This window comes from Pseudopodoces humilis, chromosome 1, assembly GCF_049639895.1.
Source record: "Pseudopodoces humilis isolate 2021_Gansu_Grassland_sample_001 chromosome 1, ASM4963989v1, whole genome shotgun sequence".
In the NCBI taxonomy this organism is placed as follows: Eukaryota; Metazoa; Chordata; class Aves; order Passeriformes; family Paridae; genus Pseudopodoces; species Pseudopodoces humilis.
In genome coordinates, this window is record NC_142200.1 from 68491789 (window position 1) to 68516898 (window position 25110).

At 36.2% G+C, this 25110-nt stretch overlaps 1 protein-coding gene across 8 annotated transcripts in view; it reads left to right on the top strand.

The window, feature by feature from the left end:
* COBL (cordon-bleu WH2 repeat protein) overlaps positions 1-25110 on the top strand; it is a 156556-nt gene that overhangs the window by 74752 nt on the left and 56694 nt on the right. For 7 of the 8 annotated variants that reach the window (XM_088054906.1, XM_088054905.1, XM_088054948.1 and 4 more), the window contains one exon: positions 8360-8554. In XM_088054906.1, coding sequence (XP_087911032.1) covers positions 8360-8554 — 195 coding nt within the window. The remainder of the gene's footprint in view (positions 1-8359; positions 8555-25110) is intronic. The other variant, XM_088054911.1, reaches the window with a different exon arrangement.

The window sequence follows — 25110 nt, forward strand, 5'->3', positions numbered from 1 at the left end:
GACAGTGCATTGTGGCAAAAAGTGTTGGACTTGTGGAAGATAAGTTTTGAGCAGTCTAGCCAGAAAGGTGTAAATCACCCCCAGAAAGGGTGCATTTTAGATGTAAATTGATTCTGGTATTTCCTCAAAATTATATTAAAAGAAAGAAAGAAAAGAAAAAGAATATTCTATCAAATAAGACACAAAGTTGTCTATGCACTTTTGAAAGTCAAGATAAATCATTTTACACTTTTATGGAATGCAAACAAACCTTACCCAAAGCATCTGGTGGCATTCCAGACTGTCATCTGCAGTTCAGCTTGATTTTGGAGTTCACTTCAGATTGTGCCTACAGCCTGTACTCCATACCTCCCACCTGAGTGATGGGTAGAAATGTTTCCTTTAAACTGTCAAGGAGCATAGGAACATTTGATCCCAAAATGTTTTCCATGCTGTGGTAATGATGTTTTTTTCTCACTAGAGTTTGTATACGCAAAACAAAAGCAAAAGCATTTGCATTTTAGGGGTTTTTAAAATATGTCTCACATCCAGAAAGTTAAAAAAGAACCCACATGCTTTATGTACTGCCACTCAGCCTGATGGTCTCAGCTGCAGAGCACCATAAGGGCAGAAAGGAGGTTGGCATGTTTTAGAAGCTTTTGCATAGATGTCCATGTTTTCTCTGTAACATGTATGGCACTATAAAGTGGCATTTTAAGGGACTGAACACACATGTCTCTTTTTTTTAAAAAAGCATGCTGGTTTTAGTAAATCTTCTTATAAAGATACCTGTAATGGACACATGCTGAAGCCTGTGGCTGTTTCATGGATGTCATTGGATTTATACCAATGTTGAAGTATGTCCCAATAATTTGTTGTCTTATCATCTTTAGTTGCATTTTTGTAAATTGAGAATCTGGAGACTAGTGGAATATTAACTGTAAAATATGTTGGTTTGTGTGATGTTGAGCTGAGGTTTCGAACATTCCATTCTTTGCTTTGCTGACCACATTTCTTCAGAAAAGATTTTTTAGCAGTCTAAGTTTCTTTCTTTTGTGGCTAAATATCTTCAGATTTCAGCAAAATAATTTTTTCTCCTTCACAGAACACACAGTGACAGATATTAAATCAATAATTCATTATGAAGGTTTGTAGCAAGTGTGTTTTCACTATATCCAGTTGAGAGTGACTTGTCAATGCTAACAGCTTTGAATCAAAGAAATTATTTATCTCATTTTTAACAAGTTCCTCAGCTGTGATTCACATGGTCCACAGGATATGAGTTTGCTGGCTACAGCAATGAGTTCAGTGTCCAGACTGATAGGAGAGGGCACAAAGGATTTATATGTGTGTGCCTACCAAACACCCATTTATACAACTGGGTCTTCCCATTAGTACCAGGCAGCATTGTCTCTGCTCCCACCTTCTGAATTGTTGAGACATAGCATCTTCTGAGTGTAGATGAGATGATAGAAGAGATGATACAAAAAAAAAAAAATGTAGATCAAGTTAGCTTGTCTTCCTTTTTATACATCTTTTGCTGCAATGGAAAAGAAATTGTGTCCATTTCTCTTAATACCAATTGACTTCTTCAGATTGACATGAATTAATTTGGGCAGCAGTAATAGACAAAGATTTTATTAAGCATGATGGGTATTCTGACTTGAGAAAATCTGAAAAGTAAAACAGAAACAGGAGAATTTATTTGGAGGAAATGCATTGAATTTTAAATCACAAGAAGTGATTTTAAAGTTTCAATTCTCAAAGCATTTATCTGTCATAAAATCTTAAAAAAATGTAACTGGCTTGACAATCTCTGTGCTACTTGGTTAATACACATTGTTGAATTCCTAGACTTGTATTCCACTGCTTTATATTTGCCGTGGTACTTCCTTTAGTTTTGGAGAACTCAGATTAAATTTGTGATCTCAGACTGACAGAATACTGAGGGAGGTGGTAGTAGTGGGTGATACTGCATCTGTTTCCTTTTAATTGCAAGAGTTCACAGACATGCTTATGTTTAAGTGGAATTCATGTATTCTCAATCCATGTTTTCTAACCTCTTAACGATACGAATAAAATGCTTATATTCCTAAACTTCAAAATATAATATTTGACAATTCATTAAAAGAAATAAGCAGCTTATGTGTGGGTTCTTACTTGTGGGTTTTGCCATATTTGTTCAGTTTCCATGTGATTTTTAAATGGAAAATGGGTTTTGAATGTTGCTTCGCTTCTTTTATATATATGAGGCACAAGAAGTATAACAAAATCTAAAGAAGGGTTCTTGGAAGCTCTCTCTGGTTGTGCCCCTTGCTAGCCTCAGTGTTGTGGAAGGGGCCAGAGTCAATAGTCATACTTGTTCCCTACTGAGAAATTCACAGTGAATCTAAACCCCTTGGTGTGTTTTGGAAAACCTTTTTCCTGGAGGCTTCCATATTTCTAGTTCTTTTCCTTGGATGGTTGTTCTTTTAGCTTTTCAGCTGGAAAAGAGGTTGGATACCACAGGAGTTGCAAAGTGAACACAAATCAGTTGGAGCTGGAAAGCAAGGCTGTACTCTTAGCTGTGAAGACACTTTCCATCACATGAGCTTCCCTAAGTGAAGATGAGAAGTAATCAGATAAGCTTCTAGAAAAGGAAGTTATGGTTACGGTACAAGAAAAAAAAAAAATTATGATAAAGACAATTAAGAAAAAAACAGTATTATTACAAATGGTGTGGACCTATGTCATAGGAAAATTTTAGTAACCTCTGCAGTGACAGATTGGCAGATTGATCACTTTAGCAATGGGAGATAAAATAGATTATTTTGTTTGGAAGGTGATTGCCTTGGTCCTGGCATTGCTAGGATTTCTGGTCAAAAAACTCTGTACTAAAACAAGAGGAATGTGGTCATCCACTGTGAGGGAGAACTGGCAGGGGCACAGGAGACAGAATGTTCTCAGACATCTCTGGTTCTGGCTGTGTGAGTTCTGGTGTCTACCAAATTGGCCCTCTCCACAAGACTGGGAACTGCTATCTAGATGCTCTGATAGACTCATAAGGAAGCACTAGTTGTACAGATTTCAAAAAATAGCTCAAAACTTTTACAGTAAGAACTTGAGGGCCTACTTTCCAGGCATATAAATCAACACAGTACAGCCTGTGTAAATAATTGTTGTGTGAATGAAATAGTTGCTTCTCTTTTATTATTGTGATGTGTGAGCAGATATTTTCCTACCAACAGCAAAATGCAGCAAGACAATAAAGCAGCATAAAGTAAATTTCATAAAATGCTTTTTTTCAGTTCAGAACAGGAAAAGGTTAACTTTTCTTTCCTTCTGACTGCAGACTGTCAGCACAACTGCTTCAGGGAGTACAGAAAAATAAACTGTATTCAGTGTATCTGGTTAGAAAGGAAAATCTGAGTAGTCACAATTTTTTGGTTTGTTTTGTTGGGTTTTTTAACTGTGTCTCCCAGCAATCTCATGATTGCAGTATAATGCTTTAGTTTTGAAGCAGGAGCTTAGATTAATTCAGTTTCTGTGTTGTCAATTTATTGCAAATTTAGTGTAAGTAATATCAGCACCGTATCAGGGAATGCAGTCTCTAAGTTCAATTTCTGCAGTAGGTCTGACATAACCTTATATGGCCAGTTGTAATCTGCTGTGGTATCATTCAGCTAATCAATAAAAGTTGGCATTAATGGAGTTTAAATATCTAACAGGCATAAATATTCTTGCTGTCACTGAATAGATGTATTTGTTTGCCTGCTGTAAATCTTACCTTTGTATTCACTCTTTTGTATTCACTTGCAAAAAAAAATATATCCTTTATGATACTTTTATTTTTTCGTCTCTAGTTTGGGAAAAATAAACCCCTTAATTTTTGCTAATATATCTGGTACTTTGAGTGCTTAAAAACAGCTGAATTGATTACTTCTGATTTAAAGACTTCTGAGGAGGAAGTTGCATAACAAGACTGGGAGCTCAAATATGTGAGTTTTGGCAAAGAGCTGTGGAAGAAAGGCTTGTCTGTAGCAACCTCACAAGAAAAGAACTTGACATTTTGAAAAATTTTTATTGACCAGTGTGAACAGGGAACAGGAAGTCAAGTCACTCACAGGCAATCTGCAGCCTCTTCCTTGCTGACCTTTAAATGCCACTTACTGTCATCAGAAAGTCAAGGAAATGTTAATAACAGGGCTTTGGGTAAAGAAGTTATATATAAGGGATGTCTTTTTAAAACAATTGTAATCTGATTTCCATTTTTATACACATCTGTTTTTGTAAAACAGAATTCTCACCGCAGTACAGTTATATTTTTAATTAATTACTCATACCTTTATTTATATATGACTTTAAAATTTCCAAAGTATCCATAAGATACCAGAACTTCTGTTTATTCTTAAAAAGGAGGTAGTTTGAAAAAGGTATTTTACAATTGCGTTCTTGGTTGATGACCTTGGAACAGAGACTGGTCTCAGCTTTAGGCTCTTAATCTATCATGTGTTGAGTTCAGCAGGCTATGGGACTTTAGGAGTCTTGTAGAAAGCTGACTGCTTTTAAATTCTTAAATAAGAGTGGTATGCATACTTCACCAGGTTACTCTTAGCCTTCATACTTCTGTGGTTTTAGCAGTTGCTATTTGCCGTTCAAAAATGTCTTTGATTGCTAAATTTCAGTTAGAAGAACTAGTAGGAAAAAAATCTTAAAATTAAATTGCTGAAACCCAAAGAAAACACCTGGTACATTAGGGAAAAAACAGGAAGTTCCTGGGATTTCAGAAATTTAATGAGAAGGAAAAAAACTAGCTGGCAATTTTAACATGAAATGGTGATGACACATGATGGCACCATAGGTTAGTATGGAAATTGTTTCTTGCCTCCTTCCAGCATCTACGTCATGAAATTGAAATGGACTCTAATCCATGGTTGTGCTTCAATACATATTCCAAACCTATGGTCATCTAGTTTCTAACCTGACTGCTGACCTATGCTGGTCTGTCTGGTTTTGTATTGGGTATGCTTCAATTCAGGGGAAAAAACAACCCCAAACCAAAATGGTTTTTTTCTTGCTAGTTTTCATTAATTAATTGCTGTTTAAACTGCAAAAAGTTAATCTGAACACTAGTGGTTCAACAAAGACTGATTTTGCACATTGAGAGATGTTTTTGAAAGCTCTTTATGTAATTAGTTTCCATGAACTTTCTTTTATGAATTTATTTTTCTTTTTTCCTTTTTTTTTTTTCTTATAGAACACATGGACTCTGTGAACTGATTTTTATTCTGAGCAGAGTATTCTTGCTAACCTGTTTGTCAAATGAAACAGAGCATAAGGGCCAGCTTGTTTTAGCCGGCAACATTGGCTTCAGTTCCTGAATTTGGCTTTCCTCATTTACACTGCTGTAATTTGAGTAATTCAATCAGTTCTTTGATAACAAATTAGAAAAACAAGAAATGAGAGATGTTTGGAGTATTTGGCATGTAGATATCATGTCCCTGCAATTTTGCTTGATTAATGTTGTATGCTCTAAATAGTTGCCTTGCTAAACTGCCTGAAAAACCTCCAGAATCCTGTGATTTATAAAGAAACTGCATTGTATCTAACCCAACATAAAATATAAAAGCTGGGTTAGGTGTTGTCTCTCTGTATAGTTTCACAACAAAAGACAAGTCATGCCGTAATCACTTGTATCAGTGTTTTGTGTTCATGGTTGCTTTTTTATCTTAAAGCTGATGAATCTCACTACACACATGCAAGAATTTGAAGGTCTGCCTCCAGTTAGGCAAAGTTCTTGTTGCTGCATGAGAGGGCTTTCAAAACTAGTTCAAAACTGCCCTCTTTCCATTTCCCTGGAAGCTGTGGTGAGTTTTTGATTTAGGGCAAGTGTTTTTACATTCTTGAAATGCTCAGTAAAGGAATAATGGGCTTGATATAAATGTTGGACTTGGAAAAGAAGACATAGATGAATTTGCAAGGTTGGTGGGTTTTTTTCTATCATTCAAGTCTTTGTAATAAAAACTACTTAAAGTGTCATGGAAGTATTACCTTCCCCCCACCCCGTATCTTCTGTTAGGAAATCCACGCTTAAAAACAGAACAAACCAGCTTTAAACTGTTTAGTTGTTTATCACTGTATTCCTTCCCAATGACCTGTAGCTTGGAAAAGGATTCTCATAGCCCTCCAGCCTCAAGATAAAATTTATCTCAAGCCTTGAGATAAAATTGAACATTCAAGATCAATGGTTATGGCCTATTGTCTTACCAGTACTCTGTATTTGTAGTGTTAGGAGGGAGGTCTTAGGGCTTTTTTATTATTTTCATACATCTTTGTCTAAAATTTCTGCACCCTTTTATCTAGAAGCCTAAAGAATTAATAGCATTAAAAACATACCTGCAGAATCCACTTTGAAATTGTTTTGTTCAGTTGTTTTAGAAATGTGTGAAAAGAGGATACTACTTTGTATTTCACTCTGTGAACCCATTATTTCTGTAGGAGTAAAAAAACTATTTGATAGGACCTGATACAGTATGCACTGATAATGACTTTAAACTTACAGATGAGATCATTACTTTTTCCTCTGCCCAATATACAGGGCCAAGACAAGACTATTTCTCTGTAAGATTATACCTAATCTTTTGAACAACACCATCTACTTCAAGCTTTCTTCTTAATTTCCTAGAAGGGTAAAGATTCTATTGATGCCATTCAATTGAGAAGAACTGGTGATGAAAAAGATGTGGCAAACACTGCTTTCAGTCAGAGAAGACTGGTATCATACTCCACTTGTGCTAAATACATTATTCCAAGATGAAGTGTGCTGTGCAGTGTGCAACATAAAATTTACAAAATCATCTTGGTCAGTAATTGGTATCACATGCACAGTAAATGCAGGACAAGGTAAAAAGGAATCTACAGAACATGGAACTTTACCAGGCAGTAAAGGAGTCTTACTGTATGTTATATATATTTTTGCATTGCTCTACTTTTTAGCTCTTTATGCTTTATCGGTGCTTCCTCAATGGTTCTAAAACTAAATTAATTGTGGTTTTAAGGTTGCTGCCCTGTTTTTTTAGTTTTTACCTAAGCTTGCATTTGGTACTTGTGGAAATAAATGATCTTTTTTTTTTTTTTTTTAAACTAATGGCATTTGGGGTGGCCTTTAAGTTTCCTGCCAGTATGTATTCTGCGGTTTTGGATAAAATTCCACCAGAGAGCTTTATGTCCTCGATGGGAGAGTTTTGCAATTGTAGCTTGTTCTGTTATGATAAGAACAGCATTATCAACCATGCTCATCAGCCTGTATTTCCAGAAGAGCTATTCAGCTCAAGGTCATGGTGAAGTGGTATCGGTACTGATTCCACAGAAGATATTTTTGGGAAGAAGTTACAGTCAAATAATTTAATTAAGAAGTAAAATCTTCAATTTAATATGGAAGGTTCTCTTAATTAAAAAAAAGGAGAAAGTGACTCAGATTTAGAGGGAAAAGTTTTTGCAAGATTTTTATTAGCAGAGTAAAGGAAGAAGAATTGAATTTAAGAGTAAAACCTAAAATTAAAAAGCCCATTTTCAAGCAATCCTAGTTCTAATCTTTTTTATTTGTAGATTTGCTACTATGTGACTGCATGTTTCTGTTTGTATATTAATATAAAAGTGTATTAAGATTCTGAAATCCATTAAACTTTTTCCATTGATTTTATTAAGTTTTCAATGAGAACTAAAGTAATTTTTAACAGTAAGGAATTACTGAATTAGTCTTCTGTTTTTCCTTTAATCTGAGCCAATTAGAATCCAGAGTGGTGCCTGTCAGTAGGACTTCTTTTCACCAAGTTAAATGGTTGTTTGCAGTAAGTTGTAAGTGATTATGCGTGATTCTGCATGTAAATTGGAAATAGTTTAATGGTAGCAGAATTTCTCTTATGTAAATCTGTGGAGAAGACTCAGGTAAATCAGGCAGATTGATAACAAAATAGAAAACCCCGAGACACTTGGCAGCATTGTATTAATACGGTGTTCTCATTTAAGAGTAAATCTTGCTTCCAGAAATGTGTAACACTTGTAATTTAAATGCAACCACAAATGCATTTGGATAACTGTAATTATATGTCTTGATGTGAACTTTATATTTTAAATAGCAAGCAACAGCAGTGTTCCCATCAATACGCAGTAGGTGCTTATCATGCCTCCTGTCTTATTAATACTGCCTGCAAGCTTTGTTCCAGTTGACCTTTGGAAGTTTCCAAAAGTTAGAGTTTGCAATTCAGCAGGTTTGGCAGAGGAATATACATGATTATTCATATCATTGTTTAAACGGTAACCAGATGTGTCTTGTTTTTCTTCTTTCTTTCCCATTGTTTTTAAAGAGTGATGTTAATCCAAGATGTTCATTCATTTACAGGGTTTTTCCACAGCACCAAATTCCCCTTCGGTGAATTCTCGTTCAAGTAGCCTGGGTTCGTCACTGTCCCTTGGTAACATCTCTGGAATGACAGCAAACCCAGAAGTGAAAAAGCGCAGAGCACCTCCTCCACCAGTGGCAACACCAGTATTGCCGAACGCAGAGGTGAGGGGACAAGAGAGAACAGCAGCACAGGTAACAGTGACACCACTGAGTGGGCTCCTTTGTTTGGTGTACTAGGTACCGTCCATTCATTCAGCAGTCCTAAAGCCATTCACAGGTATTTTATTTAGCTGTTAGCTACAGCTAACCAAAACATCATCTTACAAGATAATATTATCAAAAGTCTTAGTTTTTTGTACACATTTACTGAGCTCTGTCGAGACTGCCCTGAGCTTTCTGCCATGTTATGAATCATTCTAAATCAGAAGCGTTTTGTGAAGCAATATGCTAAGAGAAGGAGGGTAAAGAAAAAGTAAGGCAGAAAAGCTGGAAATTGTATAGGGTATCCTTACTGACTGGGGAAGTCCTGGAGAACAGGTGGAAGTTCTAACAAGAGACAGAAACCTTCAGTGTTCCATTTTGTCCAAATACTTACTAGGCTATCGCCTGTTTCCCTGTTTCCAGTGCTGCCATGGGATACCAGAATATCTGCTCTGTTTTCTGAGTTGTGCCATGTGACCTTTTAAAGCAGTGCTCTGGTTTTGCTTTTATGAAAGATCACTGTTCCGCAGCACATTATTGAAAATTAAACAGAAATGGGGGGGAAACCTTTCCGAGGACCCAAGCCTTTGAAAAGAATAGAGCTAAAGGAAGAGGAAATTGTTCTTGCTTTTTTAGTGACACTCAGATGTGTGTTACTGAACCTGCACAAGTACATGAAGTCTTCTGGTTCCACCAGCAACTAATATAGACCATTTTATGTTCTAAATGTAAACTCTAGAAATCAGCATATAAAGTTACATATGGATGCCAAAGAAGAGTGCAAAGAGCCAATATCACCAAAGCTGTGTAATGTGGACTGACTCTTACCAGCTGTGGGCTTGTCACCTCTGCAGCAGACTGACCTTTGGAAAGCAAACTGTCCTAGTGCAAAATGGAGTCAGAAAGGAGTCTTTGAGTTCACAACAGAGGAAAAGGAGCCTGTTGCTTTGTCCCTGTCACACTCTTATTTATCTGCATAAACACATATGTTAAATGCCTTCTCAAGTGAAGCATTCTGTAAGAAAAGTTAATGCACACTCTTGATAAAGGACTACAGATTTTTATTTTCCCATTCTTAGGTTATCTAAGTGTGATTGCTGGAATGTAGTCGCATTTCATCTTTCAGAATTGGAATAGATGCCTTTGAAATAGCACTCATTTATAGAGACAGCTGAAGAGAAATAACAGCATTTTTCTAGCAACACTTGTGCACTTTTTTCCTTAAAATTTCCTTTTGAAATTTCTATGTAAATACTTTTATGAGGTTTCTTGAGTCCCCCAGAGTTAATGTGTTTAAGGTAAATCTTTTCATACAAAATATTTAAGGTAGATCTTTTCATACCAAAATACTATGACATTATCACTTTATAAGTTATAACATATATATAAATATATAAAATAAAATATATAAAATAAAATATAAATAAAATAAAAATAAAAATATATAAAATAAAATATATATATATAATATATAAATATAACTTATTATAAGTTTATACAAGTATGATAACCACAGACTACATTATTCTGCCATTCTCTTTGGCTAATCTCCCTGCAGTATGGCATTGAGATTCTAAATTTTGATGTACAATAACACTGCGAATCTAAACTTTCCCTAAACATACTAATATTTCTATTTTCAGCATTGTTGCAAATAGGTTAAAGTGCTGGTTTTCTGAAGCCATTGGTAGAAAAGTCTGTATTTTCTTTTTTGCTAGTAATATACAGTACAGTATCAACTTTGAATTCTCTTAGTCTGAAAGAAAAGTTATGTTGAAGAAAGGAAGCAGATGAAGGCTGTGTCAGAGAATTTTCCATAACAAAGTTCATTTTGAGTAAAGGAAATGTTCTGTGTAACTGACAAAGTCAGTGGAGACCACAGTAAAGCTGCTAGAGTACATTTGGCTGCATTTGTTCAGTAAAGGACATATTTCTGGAAGTGATGGCTTAGGTCAAAATGTTAGAAAATTACGGTGTGTTTCTGAAGCTCCTAGGCTGAGTGTTGCTAAAAGGCTGCCATGTACTTTTAACAGGAATGGAGTAGAATTGAAACAAAGCACAAGTTCCGTGAAGCAATCAAAAACTGAGGGAAGAAATTAATTATTCAGTATTATGGGGCAAAGTAGCAACAGAGATATTGTTTATAAGAAAACCCAAATAGTTCCATTTTATCTGTGTGCAGACAAGCCAGTTTGCTGTGAAAATAGAGTAAAAAATCTCAGGGTGTAAGTTTATTTCTTTAGTTTATGGGAAAGAATTAGCACTGATCTTTTTTTTCAAGGAAGGACGTCAATTCCTTATTAATGGACTTCCTTCCATAAAAAGATAAGATGTTTGTTTAGAAAACTTTATTTATGTGCAACTGTTACTAACAGGAAGATCCTGCGAAAGGGGAACATGTTTATTTCCAGTGAAGCTAGCACATTAATAGAAAATGAAAAGGTGGTATTCTGAACTTTCAGAATTTTTTTCTTTTTTAGCTGTCTGGTTCCATAAAATTGTGTAGGAAATAAAGTACTGTAACTGTTATGAACACCTGTAATTTTCCAACCCAGTAAGCCTGTTATTTTTAACCCATTGTTATGTTCCAGGCATAGATGATTCTTTAGGGTTATATGTATCTCATCTCCCTGCCTAGTGGTCCCAAATTTCCATGTGTATGAGGACTGTGATGTTTTAGTTTATGCTTTACATTTAGATTTCTCTACTCACTTTTCTGCATAGGTGGCTTATTGCAATATAACTTTACAATCTTACAGCTTTTGTTCCTGTAGGGCTTAGGGTAATTTATCTCCTCATGGATAAGGCCCCTGCAGTAACTTTATTTACATTTTAGTGCAACAGCAGTAGTTTTCTGTGTCTATTTATAGGTATTTTTCCCTCTGTAATTGTTTTAAATCTACCCTAGAAAATATTCATGTCTGTTCAGAGTGTGTTGAACATGCACTAAGTAGTTTGCAAAGAAATTTGGAGTCAAAGAAAGTAGTCTACAGATTTCTTCCCTGGAGACTTCAGCCCTGGTTTTCTTAAATATCTTCCATATTATGCTATTTATAATAATGAGAAGTCAGTTGGAAAAATAATCTTCAAAATGCTAGGGTGTATAACAATTCCAGGACAAAATCCAGGAGGTTTGATGCTAACAAAGCAAGGAGGTCCTCTGCTTTCTTAAGTTGCAACACAAAGCCCACACAATTCAAAGAGCAGAGCAGAACAATGTAGGGGTGAGTTAAAACTGAACACCCTATGCAGTCTCTGTTATCTGTCACAGCACTACAGAAGATGTGCTAGCAGAATTTCTGTCCTTCCCCATCCCCCAGAAAAGCATACACCGTATTGACAAAATAGAAGACCTGTAGGAGTGTGATGTTGTAGATAGAGTACACAGAGAAAAGCCACATGTGAAATCTGACAGAGTTACAGGCATCTCCTTAGAGGCTTATTCAGTGATCTCTCCCTAAAAGAAATGAGTAAAGGAAGTGTGTTTTTCTTGGAAAAAGTAATCTTTTGGAAGAACCTGAAAGAACTGTGAAATAGAGTTATTTGAGTCTCTAGGAAGTCAAGAGTATTGTGCACTGGAAGATTAGTTTATGGAAGTAAACTTTTTTTGTTTTTTAACATGTATGTGGAAATACAGAAACTGAAGTGAGAGATGGGATAAAGTTGGCCCTTGAGCATTTCTTCAAGAGCTTTGTCTATGAAATGCAGTGGTTTATTCAGAAGAGGTTCATGGAGTTTTTTGGAGACAACATAGAGTTAGATGGTGACTCTTCAGTGCCTTCATGAGTAAAAAAGCTCTGGCATCAATTTCAAATGTCAGAAATACAACTTGTAGACTGTGATAAAGGAGCCGTGTGTTATTTCAGCTGCTACCCTTTTCAGAACAGAAGCACTGTAAATGTAAAAGGAGGCATCAGGGATTTTTTTACTAGCCAGTCAAATTCCTGTACTAATAGAATGATAGAACGATGTACCAGACACAGTATTCTACCATTTGTGCCACAGACTTTAATTGTAGTTGTTATGTGGCAAGACAGTGGCTTAAATAAAAGAAAAAAAAAAGTATTGATGTTTTTAGTACAGATGAAGAATTGGACTCACACATTTAGAATGTTGTTATGTACCAACATAACTTTCAGGTTTATTTACTTGTTTATGTAGTCTCCTGTATGTTGCTATAAACAAACTAAGATATATAGCATACTGCATATATATCTTATCAGGGCATACAGGGTTTGCCCTGCCTCTTACATTCCTCTCTTCTCCATTTAGATCTCAAAGTTGGGTTTCTGAGGATGGTTATTGACTCTGAATTATTGGCCAAACCATGTTTTAGAGCAGAATTCTTGTACCCTGTGTTTGATCAAGGCTGGTATGTTCTCACCAATTATAGCTTATTCATTGAAGAGTCTTACTCACCTGAACAAAAAGGCAAAAGAGCCACAGGCTTACTCTCATAATTTCTGTCAGTTTTCTTTCACGTTGTCCACAGTTAAAATAAACCAATTCTACGCCTCAATGAAAAGTTTGGCTTTAAGACAATCATTATAATGCGAGCAAGCATAAATTAAATTTTCATATTTTTCCAGGAGAAAATACAATACACTAAAAATTTGCCAAATGTCTTGCTTATCTAGAAGACATTTTCAGTAATTGCTATGTTTTTGGCGTTTTATGGCATGTTCTCTTATACTGACCACCACACAGGATGATCTCTCCTCTCCGATACAGAGCTGGCAGGACCCTGGGTTAGGCATCCTGTCCATTTAGTAACATTTTCATGCTTTTGGTAGGGTTGCCTTTCTCACAGCAGAATTCATGTTACAGTATTATTTACTGTTCTTTTATATGTAAACCAAATAAATAGAATACAACAGGGATTGAAACCTTAGGTCCTCCCTGTTTGGTTGAGCATATTAGCAAGTGTGTCAAAAGGAGGAAAAATACTCCAGTGAAATGTCCTTTCTGGAAGCCATTGAATTTGTACCCCTCTACAGGCAACCCTGAAACACTTGAAATGACACTGCAAATGGGCACAGTATATAGTGAAAACATACCTGGAATTCATTCTGCCAGCAAGAACCACAGAATAATGTTTAAGCAGTAAAAATAAAGGAAAGGCATTAAAAGAAATATATTAATAATTTAATAGTGAAATAATAACATTCTATTTTTTTTCAAATTGTTATTAAACTGTAAACTTAGCCAAATCTTTACAATCAGTCTCTGAATTTTCAGTTCTTAAATTTCCCATCTGTATATGTGTATGCTACAGGTGTGGACTTGGAAACTACTTGGACCTGTGACTCATAATCTTCCTTAGAAGTAAGATGTATTTTAAAACAGTGGCCAAGATTTTTAGAAATGGTTAGCTCAGCTGTCCATAATTAGGAAGCTGATTTTGGAGCTTGATGGTTTCTGAACTTTTAAGATGTCAGAAGCTACGTCTGGTTGCTCAGCAACTCAGTATCTGGCCACTGTGATTTTAATATCGTATTATTTTTCAGTGTGCCACCTTCTGTCACCAAAGGAGTTTAAATTGAGGTTGCTTATACAAAAAAATCTGAGCAAAGCAAGCATTTCTTCCACTAATGTCTCCCCAGCGGAGCAGGGTTTTTGCACAGTTATCTTTCATGCATGCTTGCACAAAGTTATAACCTCTCATCCGCCTTACTTCTTTATAATCTAATGCCATGGATTTGTGGTTAGCTGGCTGCAAGGATAATCTTGACTGATATGAAATCACACTGCTACTGTTGTTCTCCTCAGGTTTTCAAAAGAACCTATTTCCCTGTGGCTGCAAATTAAGCCTTAAAGCCATGAACACACATCCTGTAGAACAGTGTAGAGTAAGTTCTTCCCATGTACATCTGTGTCAGTATGGATGCCACCAGCAGAGCTCTCTGTGTGTGCCCTCTGAGTCTTGAATCTGCTTTTTCTCTGGATATTTATAATAAATCTGATATTTTAAGCAGTAATACTCCTGCATTTGGCTTTCTGTCTGAGAAAGAGCTGTTTTTTCTTCTTGAGTAAGAACCTGTGTGTGGATGACAGCCTTTTTTTCCTCACAAATTTTCTTGGGCCATGAGAATCGTCATCCTGTAAGAGAAGCGTGATACCAGCAGGCACTGCAGTTTTGGGAAGCTGAGGGACAGAAGAATCATAGCTGAAACCATGGCTTCTTACAGAACTGAGATTTATTGCAGACATCTGTCTAAAACCCACTTAATTAACAACACCTCTAGAAGGAGCTCATACGGGCTTCTTTTCTTCTTTTGTGCATCTCCTGTAACTTACTGTTGTCTAAATTTCACTCTGATCAGAGTCCTGAGTCCCAAGAGGAAAAGTTTCAAATTAGTTTAGTTTTACCTGGTCGGTAGATCCTATTTTTTTAAGAAAGTATTGCGGTCATAATTGAAGTCATAATTGAAGGAGGGGTTAGTTTTTTGTACTACAGGAGGATATGTTTATGCTATAGGTATTTTCATTCCTTCTACCTTGTACTTTATTTCACGGCTTGTGTATAAGATGCAATGTAATGAGCAGTTCATGGGGGGCATGTGACAGATGCATTCTGTTTTAATAGGAAGCCCAGAATCCAACAAAAGGGTGGATGACTTCAGATTACTTATCTTCCTTTCATAGGTTACACCTAAACCAGAAATGTCCACTAGAAGTCAACAAGATATGAATGCATGCTTTTTTTATCATATTTTAGAGAGGAAGGGAGGTTTCTCTTGATTCAAAGGTCTTCTGGGTGAGGTCTTCTCAACCTTTTTCTTATGACACATTTCCTTTCTCCCTTAAGTGTTCTGTGAATGTATTTTCATTTTGCTTTGTGGGTTTTTTTTTTTCTGTGGGGCATCCAGAAATCTCCTTTGAGAATAACAGATACATTTTTTCACATTCTGAGGAAGGATGCAATGAATCAGATTTTGTTGTAGGAAAAAGCTGTTTTTCAAAATGTGTCTTTTATTTCTACAACCTATTGTATCTTCCAGGTCGCTTCTCATTTTTTTATAAGTTCCCTGAGGACATGAAAGCAGGATTTATTCAGGAGGAGAGAGAACACTTAACTGACTTTTTAATTTGTTCAAAATGTTGATTTAAAGTTAATTAATGACTGAGTTTATATGCCTTTTCAATTGCTCTGATTTAGATTTTCTTTTTGTGCTCAGAGGCCTGAAATGTGAATGCTGCATGTTATTTTTAGAAGTGTCTTTGCCTTTGTTCATTAACTGAGTATGTCATGAGTGTTAGCTGTGATATTCTCCAGTCTTTGTGGCAGACTTGTTAGAATTTTCAGGCAATATGTGATATGTCTCAACAACATTTTGTGATGAAAGCAGGGATATCGAATCTTTATTAAAGATGCTCTTTCTCTAGAACACTGTTCGAATGTCCAAGTTATGTAAGCCTTAAAGAAGGAAGCTAGTTTTTTGTATTAAAGTTTGGATACTGGGTGCTGGAGTGCATATTTTACTGCTGTATGATCCCAAATCAAGAGGCTGAGGACTATTTAGACAATTGGCATGGGGCAGTATTTTGATAAGGTCAAAGTGTAGCTGTGTGTCTCTCTTTGTTGATACAGATGAATAATTATTGATAAACCAATTAATAATGGAGATTATATTTGTTTTATTTGCTTCTGTGTTTCACATCAAATTCATGTAGCAATTGCTTATTTTGGCTATAAATACTTCATGGTAACTACAAAAAATTTCCATTAGGCTTTTAGTATCTATTTTTTGTCTTTTTTCTGTCATTCTGCCTGACATTTTAGTTAGAAACTGATTTATTTCATTTAGGATTATCTATGGATGTTGAGTGTTTATGGTTATCATGGGGTCTTTTTACTCTGTTCATGGAACCATATAGAAATATTTTATTTTGTCTTACTCTTTGGCCAGAGAGTTGCCTGTAAGTCTGGGATGGTAAAACACTTGAACTTGGCTTTACATTTTTCACAGGTTAAGGTTGCTGGCACAGACAGATAATGATCATCAAGCTTGTCCAATAACAGAGAAAATGAGTGCATTTCAGTTCTTTGTCTAAGGAGCGCGCTGTAGTTCCTTTGTCTGAGCAGCAGCTGTATTCTGAAGTATTCTCAAGATAATTCACCAGACACTGCGATGCTATCTGAAATGGGAAAGATTGTATAGAATAACTGTCTCTGTAGTAAGTCTCTTTCTTCTATGTGTAGCAAAGAAACAGAGAAATTACTGAATAATACTGCTAAGTGCTGCCAATGCCACATACTGGGTTTCCATGAAGAAATTCAGAGAAAATAGGTGAAAGATGTAGTTGCTGTTTGGAAAGTGTAAGTGAAATAAAAAAACCCCAAGCTTCCTTAGGTGGTTTATATGCTGAAAAAGTTACAACAAATATAATAGAGAATTTAACCAGTTTACATCTTTATAAAGATAGCGAATAGGGTAAATGTAGCTTTAGTAAAAGAGAAACACTGCTTTACAACTCCCTTACAGTGCTCTTGATGCTTTCAGCAAACAGATGGGTGTGATCTGCCTGATACAGTCTGTCTGGGTTTCCACAAAAAGCTTCCAAGTTCCCTCATCAAGAATTTCATAAGGAAACCAAGTCTAACTTCCATAATAAATAAGGTCATCTTACTCTTAAATAGCAGGCACTAAAGAAAAGAAAAGAGAGATTGCAGGTTAGGACTATTATCTTCTCATCTAGTGGTGAAATGTTGCAGCAGCCTTGGAGTATTTGACCATCCCTGTTGATCACATTAAGAAGTGACCTGAAAAAGAAACAATGAAGTGAGGAATGTTGTTGCTCCTACTTGAGTTATCTAGATAGCAATGAATAAGACTGAGTACGAAGAGCAAGAGATGAAAGACCTTATGAGATGGAGAGTGCTGGGAGCACTTGCAGATGAAAATAGTTAAATTCAGTGTGGGGGAAGGGTGAAGTGGTATTCATGAGAAAAGGCCACTCTGAATTTTCCCTAAGACCTTTTAAGATACTTATCTCTCTCTCGGCTGGCAATAACTGACTTGGAAGATCTTCGAATCAGAAGACATTTTTATTTGAAAAATGTCATCTGAAAGTTCAATGCAATCAAAAAAGCAAATCAGATTCAGAGTATTTTAGGAGAGGTAAAAAGGGTAAGAAGATAGCTTTATTATCACCTCTACATTGTGAGCTTTTTTATGCCATCTTAAATACTAAAACAATATATTACAGAGTTATATATATAATAATAATATATTACAGTACATATATATATATAATATTGCTGTATATGTATAAATATATATACATAATAATTACATTAAGGATATTACAGAATAGGATGAGACTCATGGAAGGACATCAAGGGTGATCAAAGGTGTGGAGTAGTTTAGTACAGGGTTGATGGTGCAACTTAACTAAACTATGATTCTTCATCTTGAAAAAGTGACTGAAGCCTATGGATAAGGATTTGACTTTTCATCCAGCCATTACAGGAGCATTTGGAGCTAATAGGAAACAGGCAAACTCCCAAAGTCAAAGCATGTGGGTCTTCATTGAACTCGTCCACCAAGGTTGTTATGGACACTAAAAGTCATGAGCTTAAGAGGAGACTGAACAAATGCTGCAAGGAAGACAAATCCATTATGAATTTTGAAGGATAAATCACACCAGGAAGTCCCTAAAATGAAGATGGTTGTTGATCACAGAAGTATTTGGAAGAAGGTCGTATTGAACATACCTTTCCTCTTCTGCTGTCCTGTAGGTACCTGCCACAGTCTAATAAAGAAGCCTGAGCAGAGCCCTTGATCTAACACATGCAGCTATTTTTGGAGAATACTGAAGAGAGTCGTACCCAAGTAATTGTCTCATATGATCTGATGTCACTCCAGAAAAGTCACTGGCAGCATTCACAATGACTTCACTAGGTCTTCTTATCAGTGGTAATTTGATGACCAGAAAAACATGTTTGTCATTAAAAACAGAAACAGCTGTCTGATTGCTATTCTCATTCATCAGTCTCTTTTTTGTGCTCCTAAGTGTAAAACTGCATTTGCAGAATGAAGCTAGAAGTTTTGCCAGTAAATCATAGGACCAATAAGAATTTTGCACCATAAGGCCTAAAGCAAATTGCCTGGTATGCATTTTATGACTTGGCAGTGTAACTTCAGTATCAAAGAGCCCCACAGGACTCTGAGGGTTATATTTGCAGGCCCCTTGGTCTGCATCTCAAGATACTGAGATGTACTTATGCAGCTCATATTGCAGGTGGCTGGGAGATGTATGGGTGATGTCCAGTGGACAGGACATGTGCCTTTCACTGATAAAATACAAAGCAGCATGAAAGATGTGATCCCTTTGCATTTCAAATCTGTATCAGATCCAGGTGCATGCCAGATATATTCTCTAGGTTGCAGGTCCTCTGAGGAAGGAACTATTAAGACACTTTTGCCTTGGGCAGTGACAGGGCTATTGTTTTACTCAGAAAAGGATGATATTTCTACCTTTCAGGAGATAGAAAGTCAATGTCTTTGGGTGTTCCCTCTGTCTATCTACTTTTGCTTGAAGGACCACACAATATTTTTTTTAGGAGTTAAGGATAGAGCTTTTCCTAATGACTTTCACATAATGGCCTGGTCAAAAAAGCCAAGTACAAACTGTTGCCTTCACAGACAAAATTTTGTGATGACTTACATTAATTTTTATAGAAACAATTGTCTCTGTAGCCAATCATATACCTGAAAAGTTTTATATATTTCATATTTCCACTGGAACTGAACCTGGCTATTTCTATCCTATCCTAGTAGAGACCATTACCAAGGGTGTACAGAACCTTTAGTAGAATTTAGAAATTAGTAGAAACAAGAGTGAGTAATAAAAGAAATCTGTGGTCTTTAAAATGCCCTATACCACGGTAAATGACTAAGAAATTAAAACTCAGCAATTCATTTCCACTTTTAAGGTGTTTTGTTTATTTTTAAAGAGCTTTAAAAATGTCATTCAGTTCATTCTCAGAAAGAGATATCCAGACTTGTTCATGTCTTACAAAACAATAATCAGATGGCAAACGTGAAGCCAGCAGACAGCACATCAGATAATGTTTGCTGTGCAGTTTGGATGCTTAATTTAGCTAACAGCTGCACTTTGGTTTGGATAAATGATGCAGGCCCAAATTAAAAGAAAAGAGTAAAGTGCAATGATGGCTGAAGGCTTATCTTGCTATCATGTAAAGCATGAAATTTAGGAAGGCTAAAAAAAGCTGCTAGAGAAAGGGAGTAATTAATACTTCTTTTTATTATAGGAAAAACTCCAAAATTTAATTCTGGTGTATGCACACTTAAAAACATTATTTCTTTTAAAGTAGTTATTAAAAACTACAGCTTAAATGATACATACAGGGTAGTGTCTACTTGCTCAACATCTTCAAAGAGTATCAGAGTACAGGGTATGTTGTATTTACTACTGTATTACAGAATTTTCTTCTCTGTGCCTCTAAAGAAATTCTGTTGTTTCAGTCCAAATTGCTACCCATCCTCTTTATTGCTCCTAATGCTCAACTTCATGTTGCTGCACATTTATTTACTAGCACCATGTGTCTCATTAAAAAATAATAAAAAAAAGTGGCAGAAAACATTTTAATAACTTTAGGTAGCTCTCTTTTTAGGCAGCCAACTTGTTTTCCAGCAGCCTTTTTTGTCCCTCCTTTTCTTTCAACTTTTTTTTCCTGTAATTTTAAATAGACTAAGGTGTCACAGTGTGATGAATAATTTAAAAGGAATCTGAGATTTCTCAGTCAAGAAGCAATTAACAACAATTGGTTATATTTTTTCCTGAAGCTTGGCCAGTTGAAACTAGATGGTAGTTCAGAATTTCAGTAGAGGTTTTTAACAAGAATGTACAGCCTCTCAGAAGTGCAGCTGGAGATGGGACTCATTTTGCAACACCGTTTTGAGAATATCTTTACTCAGATAATGTTCACAGGCAATTAATAGGTTTTGCATCAGAAGAATTTAAAATTTTGAGGTCTGCTGTAAAATTATGTCTTATTACATTGTAAGAAGAATCCACTGTGTTGCTTTTTTGCAGTTTCAGAAATAGGGGTTTTGCAACTTTGTCTGGGAAGTAGAAGCAATGTCAGTTCAGTGGTGATTTAAATTGTTTACCTGCTTTAAATGAAGGTTGGATTTTTGTGAAATGCTGAGTGCTTCACAGTTTGATTTGGATAAGCTGTTACTTTAGAGGGGCTGGAGAATGTAATTATAAAATTTTGTAAGCTTCCTCCATGGTCTCCTTTTTTGTTGTTTTTTCAAAAATAGTCTAGTCCTGCACTATAACCTTTGTAGCTATAACTTCTGAATTGACATCAAAGTTGGAGTGATCTGGTGATGGTTAATATATATGCAAGAACACAAGCAAGGTGAGCTTACAGTGTCTCTATATTACAATTTAACATACATAGCATAATAATCATGCAAAAATGCAAGATTTGTTCAGCAGGAGGACTTCCTTTTTTTTCAAGAAAACATATGTCTTGAGACTTGAATCCTTGAATTATGTGCAAGAAAAAATCTTGGAATAGTCTTTTTGCCAGCATCAATAGTGTTCTTGATCTTTTGGAATAATCCAGTTGCTTCTGGCTGTGAGTTTGTGGTTCACCTGCCAACTGTTTCTGAACAGACTATACTACCTGCCTCGGGAATGATACCACAACTTACCATCTGGTGAGATCATGATAGCATCACTTGACCTCCACATCTGGTCTCTGTCAAGCACTTCATTGAAAACTGGCAAGGCATTAGGGCCAGAACATACTGTTCTATGCAGCCCTGAATTTTGGCTGGGTTGCAATGCTCAGTAAGTAAACTTCATCTGGCTTGCAAGTCTCAGACAAATAGAACAGGCTGATGTCATTGTAAGCTTTAACTCTCATTAAAGAAGAAAGTATGTGTCAAGTAATTATGAGGCTTTGTTGGGTGCAGTATTTAAGGGAAGTTAATAGACAAAGATTATTTTGAGCAGAGAGACTTCTGAAGAGCTGACATTCAACGAGTGATGAAAAATTACCCTAGCACTGTGCTTAATTTGGAAACTGGGTTTGCATCACTTTTCAGACTTTCCTTCTAACTCCACCTTACATAGAACCTAAATTAAAAGAGTAAAAAATTACAGAATAGAAAAATTTACAAAGTAAATGTGTGCTGTGTCAATCGAGTTTAATTTTATGGCTTAATAGCGTAGTCATTGTTTAGCCAAATAAGAAAGTAAGGGAAAATATCACAGGTATAATATAAAAAAAAATTGTTCTCTGCTACTTCAAGCTATTTTTCACAGAATTGTGGAATTCTTAGGGATGGAAGGGACATTTGGAGATCATCAAGTCCAACCCCCCTGCCCGGGCAGGGTCCCCTAGAGCAGGTTACACAGGAACACTTCCAGAGGGGTTCTATCCCAGACAGGGAGACTCCACAACCTCCCTGAGCAACCTGTTCCAGTGCTCTGCCACTCTCAAGGTAAAGAAGCTCTCCCTCATGTTGAGGTGTAATTTCGTGTGTTTTAGTTTATGGCCATTGCTCCTCATCCTGTCACAGGGCAACACAGTAAAGAATCTGGCACCATCCTCTTTAAGTTGCCACAGGTCACTTAGAGAAATAGGCACCCCATTTTGTTTCCAGTATGCCTGTCTTATTGAGAATATAATTTCTTACCTCCTGAGACCTAACAGACAGCCCCTGAGCCCTGCTGACACTTCCAAGTGTGGCTAACAAGTGTGCCATGATAGGTTCCTCAAACTAGTTTTCATAGCAGAATCTATCTGTAATTTTGGATAATAAAATTTTACACTTGTGGGGGGTAGCTTGATGTGGAGCCATGTTATCCTATAGTCCAAGTAATATATTGACACTGTGGTACCAGTTTGCTATTCTCCCCTCTTTGGAAATACAGGGGCTTTTGGCTGGCATTCATAAGTGCTGGAAAGAGCTAGGCTTGAGTGGGAATTTGAAGGGAGCAGTGGGAAGGCATGTTGAAAACAAGTTGACTGTTAAGGGTCCCTTCTAAAACAAACCATTCTATGGACCTATCAAATCGGAAAGGAATCAGAAACTATCACTTGACATACTGCCTAAACCATGTTTCCCAGGCATTCTATGTGCCTGTGGAAGGAGCAGGCTGATAGAAGGGGGTAGAACACTGGAAATCAGATATGTTTTTCTCTAAATTGAGAAGACTGCCAAGGTAATTGCCTAGGACTTAGTGCTAAGCATTATAAATTTAACTTGGCTATGTCTACAAAAGAAAATTCTAAGTCTAGAGGAAAACATAAAAGCTCCAGGGAAGAATGTCACTTACTGGAAGTAGAAAGGATACTCTTCTCCTTTCCCCTTGTCATATACTTGTGGGAATTCCCTTCAATGTTCTAGCCCTAACAGATTTTAGGCTACAGCACATCGTTTTGGCAAAAAACTGAAAGATCTGCCCATCATCCAGCCTATAATCCAGGATGTGAGACTGAGAAAGAAAAGATAATATATAAAATTCTTGGACTAGTGCCTTTCCAAAAAGCAGTCACTTAAAAAGATGACATTGATCATATCAAATTCATTGAGAAAATTGTCAGAAGAAATATGAACTGCACTACTACTATGCATCTTACAGTCTTATTTATGTTCATTTGTTCTGTTAATTGTAGAGTTCTAACCAAAAATGTGTGCAAAAATATGAGATTAAAATCTGGAGGATGATTTTGCCTTTTTTGTTTAACTTCTCTAGAGGAGAAATGAATATTGGTAGCAGATCAGTTTGTGGTGGTTTTAGAATGTGATTTTTAAGTGTTTGAGGGGGTTTTGTTCCCCCCCAAATGAAGACATAAATGAGGAGAATTACATTGTATTCTGAGAAACAGAGGAAGTTCAATTCTTTGCCAAAGCAAACATCCGCAGACTTGTGTAGTCTACATGTTTCAATGCATGTGAAAATATTTGGTGTTGTAGAGTGATTTCCTTGAGTGGAAATAATACTCTAGCTAAGAAATGAGATTTTGCAAAGAAGGAAATCACAGCTATCTTAGTAATTTAACATCTCAGATTTGTTTATGGATAGTTTCCTCTCTGACACATTTAACTGAACAAGTTAAAGGGTTTAAAGATTAGAACGACATTAATTTTTAACTGTCCTTGACCGTGACATTTCACAAGGGTGTGTTCTATAAAAACAGTTGGAAAAATGAGCTTGCCCCTTCACCTATACTGGCTTTCTTGTGTTAACTGATTTAGCTTTCTGTCACCAATCAGCCGAGTATTCAAGGACATACTTGGCTTTTGTCTTCTTCATTTTGTGAATAAAATAGCACAAGATCATAGCAATTTCTGTAAAATCCAGTAATACTAAGCTTTTATCTGTTATTGAACAAAGATGTTTTTACAGCCAGAGTCTGATTCTTGATAATCAATATTAAATTTTGTTAGAAAATTCCGTTTAACACCAAAGTTATATAACAAAAAATTAATCTGAATTAAGCATTATAGGCAAAATTATGCAAAATATTGTGATATTTGATTAAAATATTACTGGTAGGGGTATTTTCAGAAGGCAGATGCAGTTTACACTCTAGTTCTAAGACAGATTTCCCACAGTGCCTGACCGCTTCCAGCAGCAGGGTACAGCTGAGGCAGGGAGTACAGCTAGGATGCAGCCATCAGGAGAGACTGACACCTGCACAGTACAGGAAAGCATGGTGCAGAGTTTCAAAGTCAGGAGAAAGCCACCTAATGTTGTGCTGTGAGGACTGAAACATGGTTATCCTATTCCAAGAGTTGCTTGCTATTATTGTCGTCTTAAGTTGGCAGTAGCTTGGGAGTCTCCCATCTAAATCTCTTCCCCAGGAGAGTGCTGTGTCCCGAGTTACATGGACTGTCATGTCTGGTCAGTCCAAACATCAGTCCTGCTATCCCTGCATACTTATTCATGTGGCTTACTTAAAGCTAAGCTTTTTATTATTTATTTTATTTCCAGACTTGTGAGATCCAGCGCATCAACATAATGGAATTAAAATGACCAATACAGAGAAACAGTTTGCTAATTTCTAAAGTGTAGTTATCTCTATGCATTTTACCAAAATGACAAGTTTCCTAAATAATATCCTCTTTAAAATTGTTTCAGTGTGCTAGGTTTTTTATTATCTCTGTGTCTGTTGTTTTGGTAATATGATGTTGTATTGCATGGTATCCTAGTAAGTATTTTAAATAACCCATACAGATGCATTCTGCAATGTAAGGACATGCTTCTAGCAGACATCAGGCTGCTGTCTTTGAATGCAGTTTCTAATATACTTGTGTTTTAGCGCACTCATGTACTTGTGGATTAAACATGAATCTTTTAATCAAATTAATCAGGACAGTACCCAATAAGGAAAGAAGGTAGAGAAGTTCAGTGCTGAATAGACAATTTTATTCAACGTAGTTTACAGTGGTCAGCATCATGAGTTGCTCATACACCCAGTTTTGAGAGCTCACTGAATTTTCCTTTGTCAATATATCCCAGTGAAGACTAATGATGTATGACCTGTCCAAGGA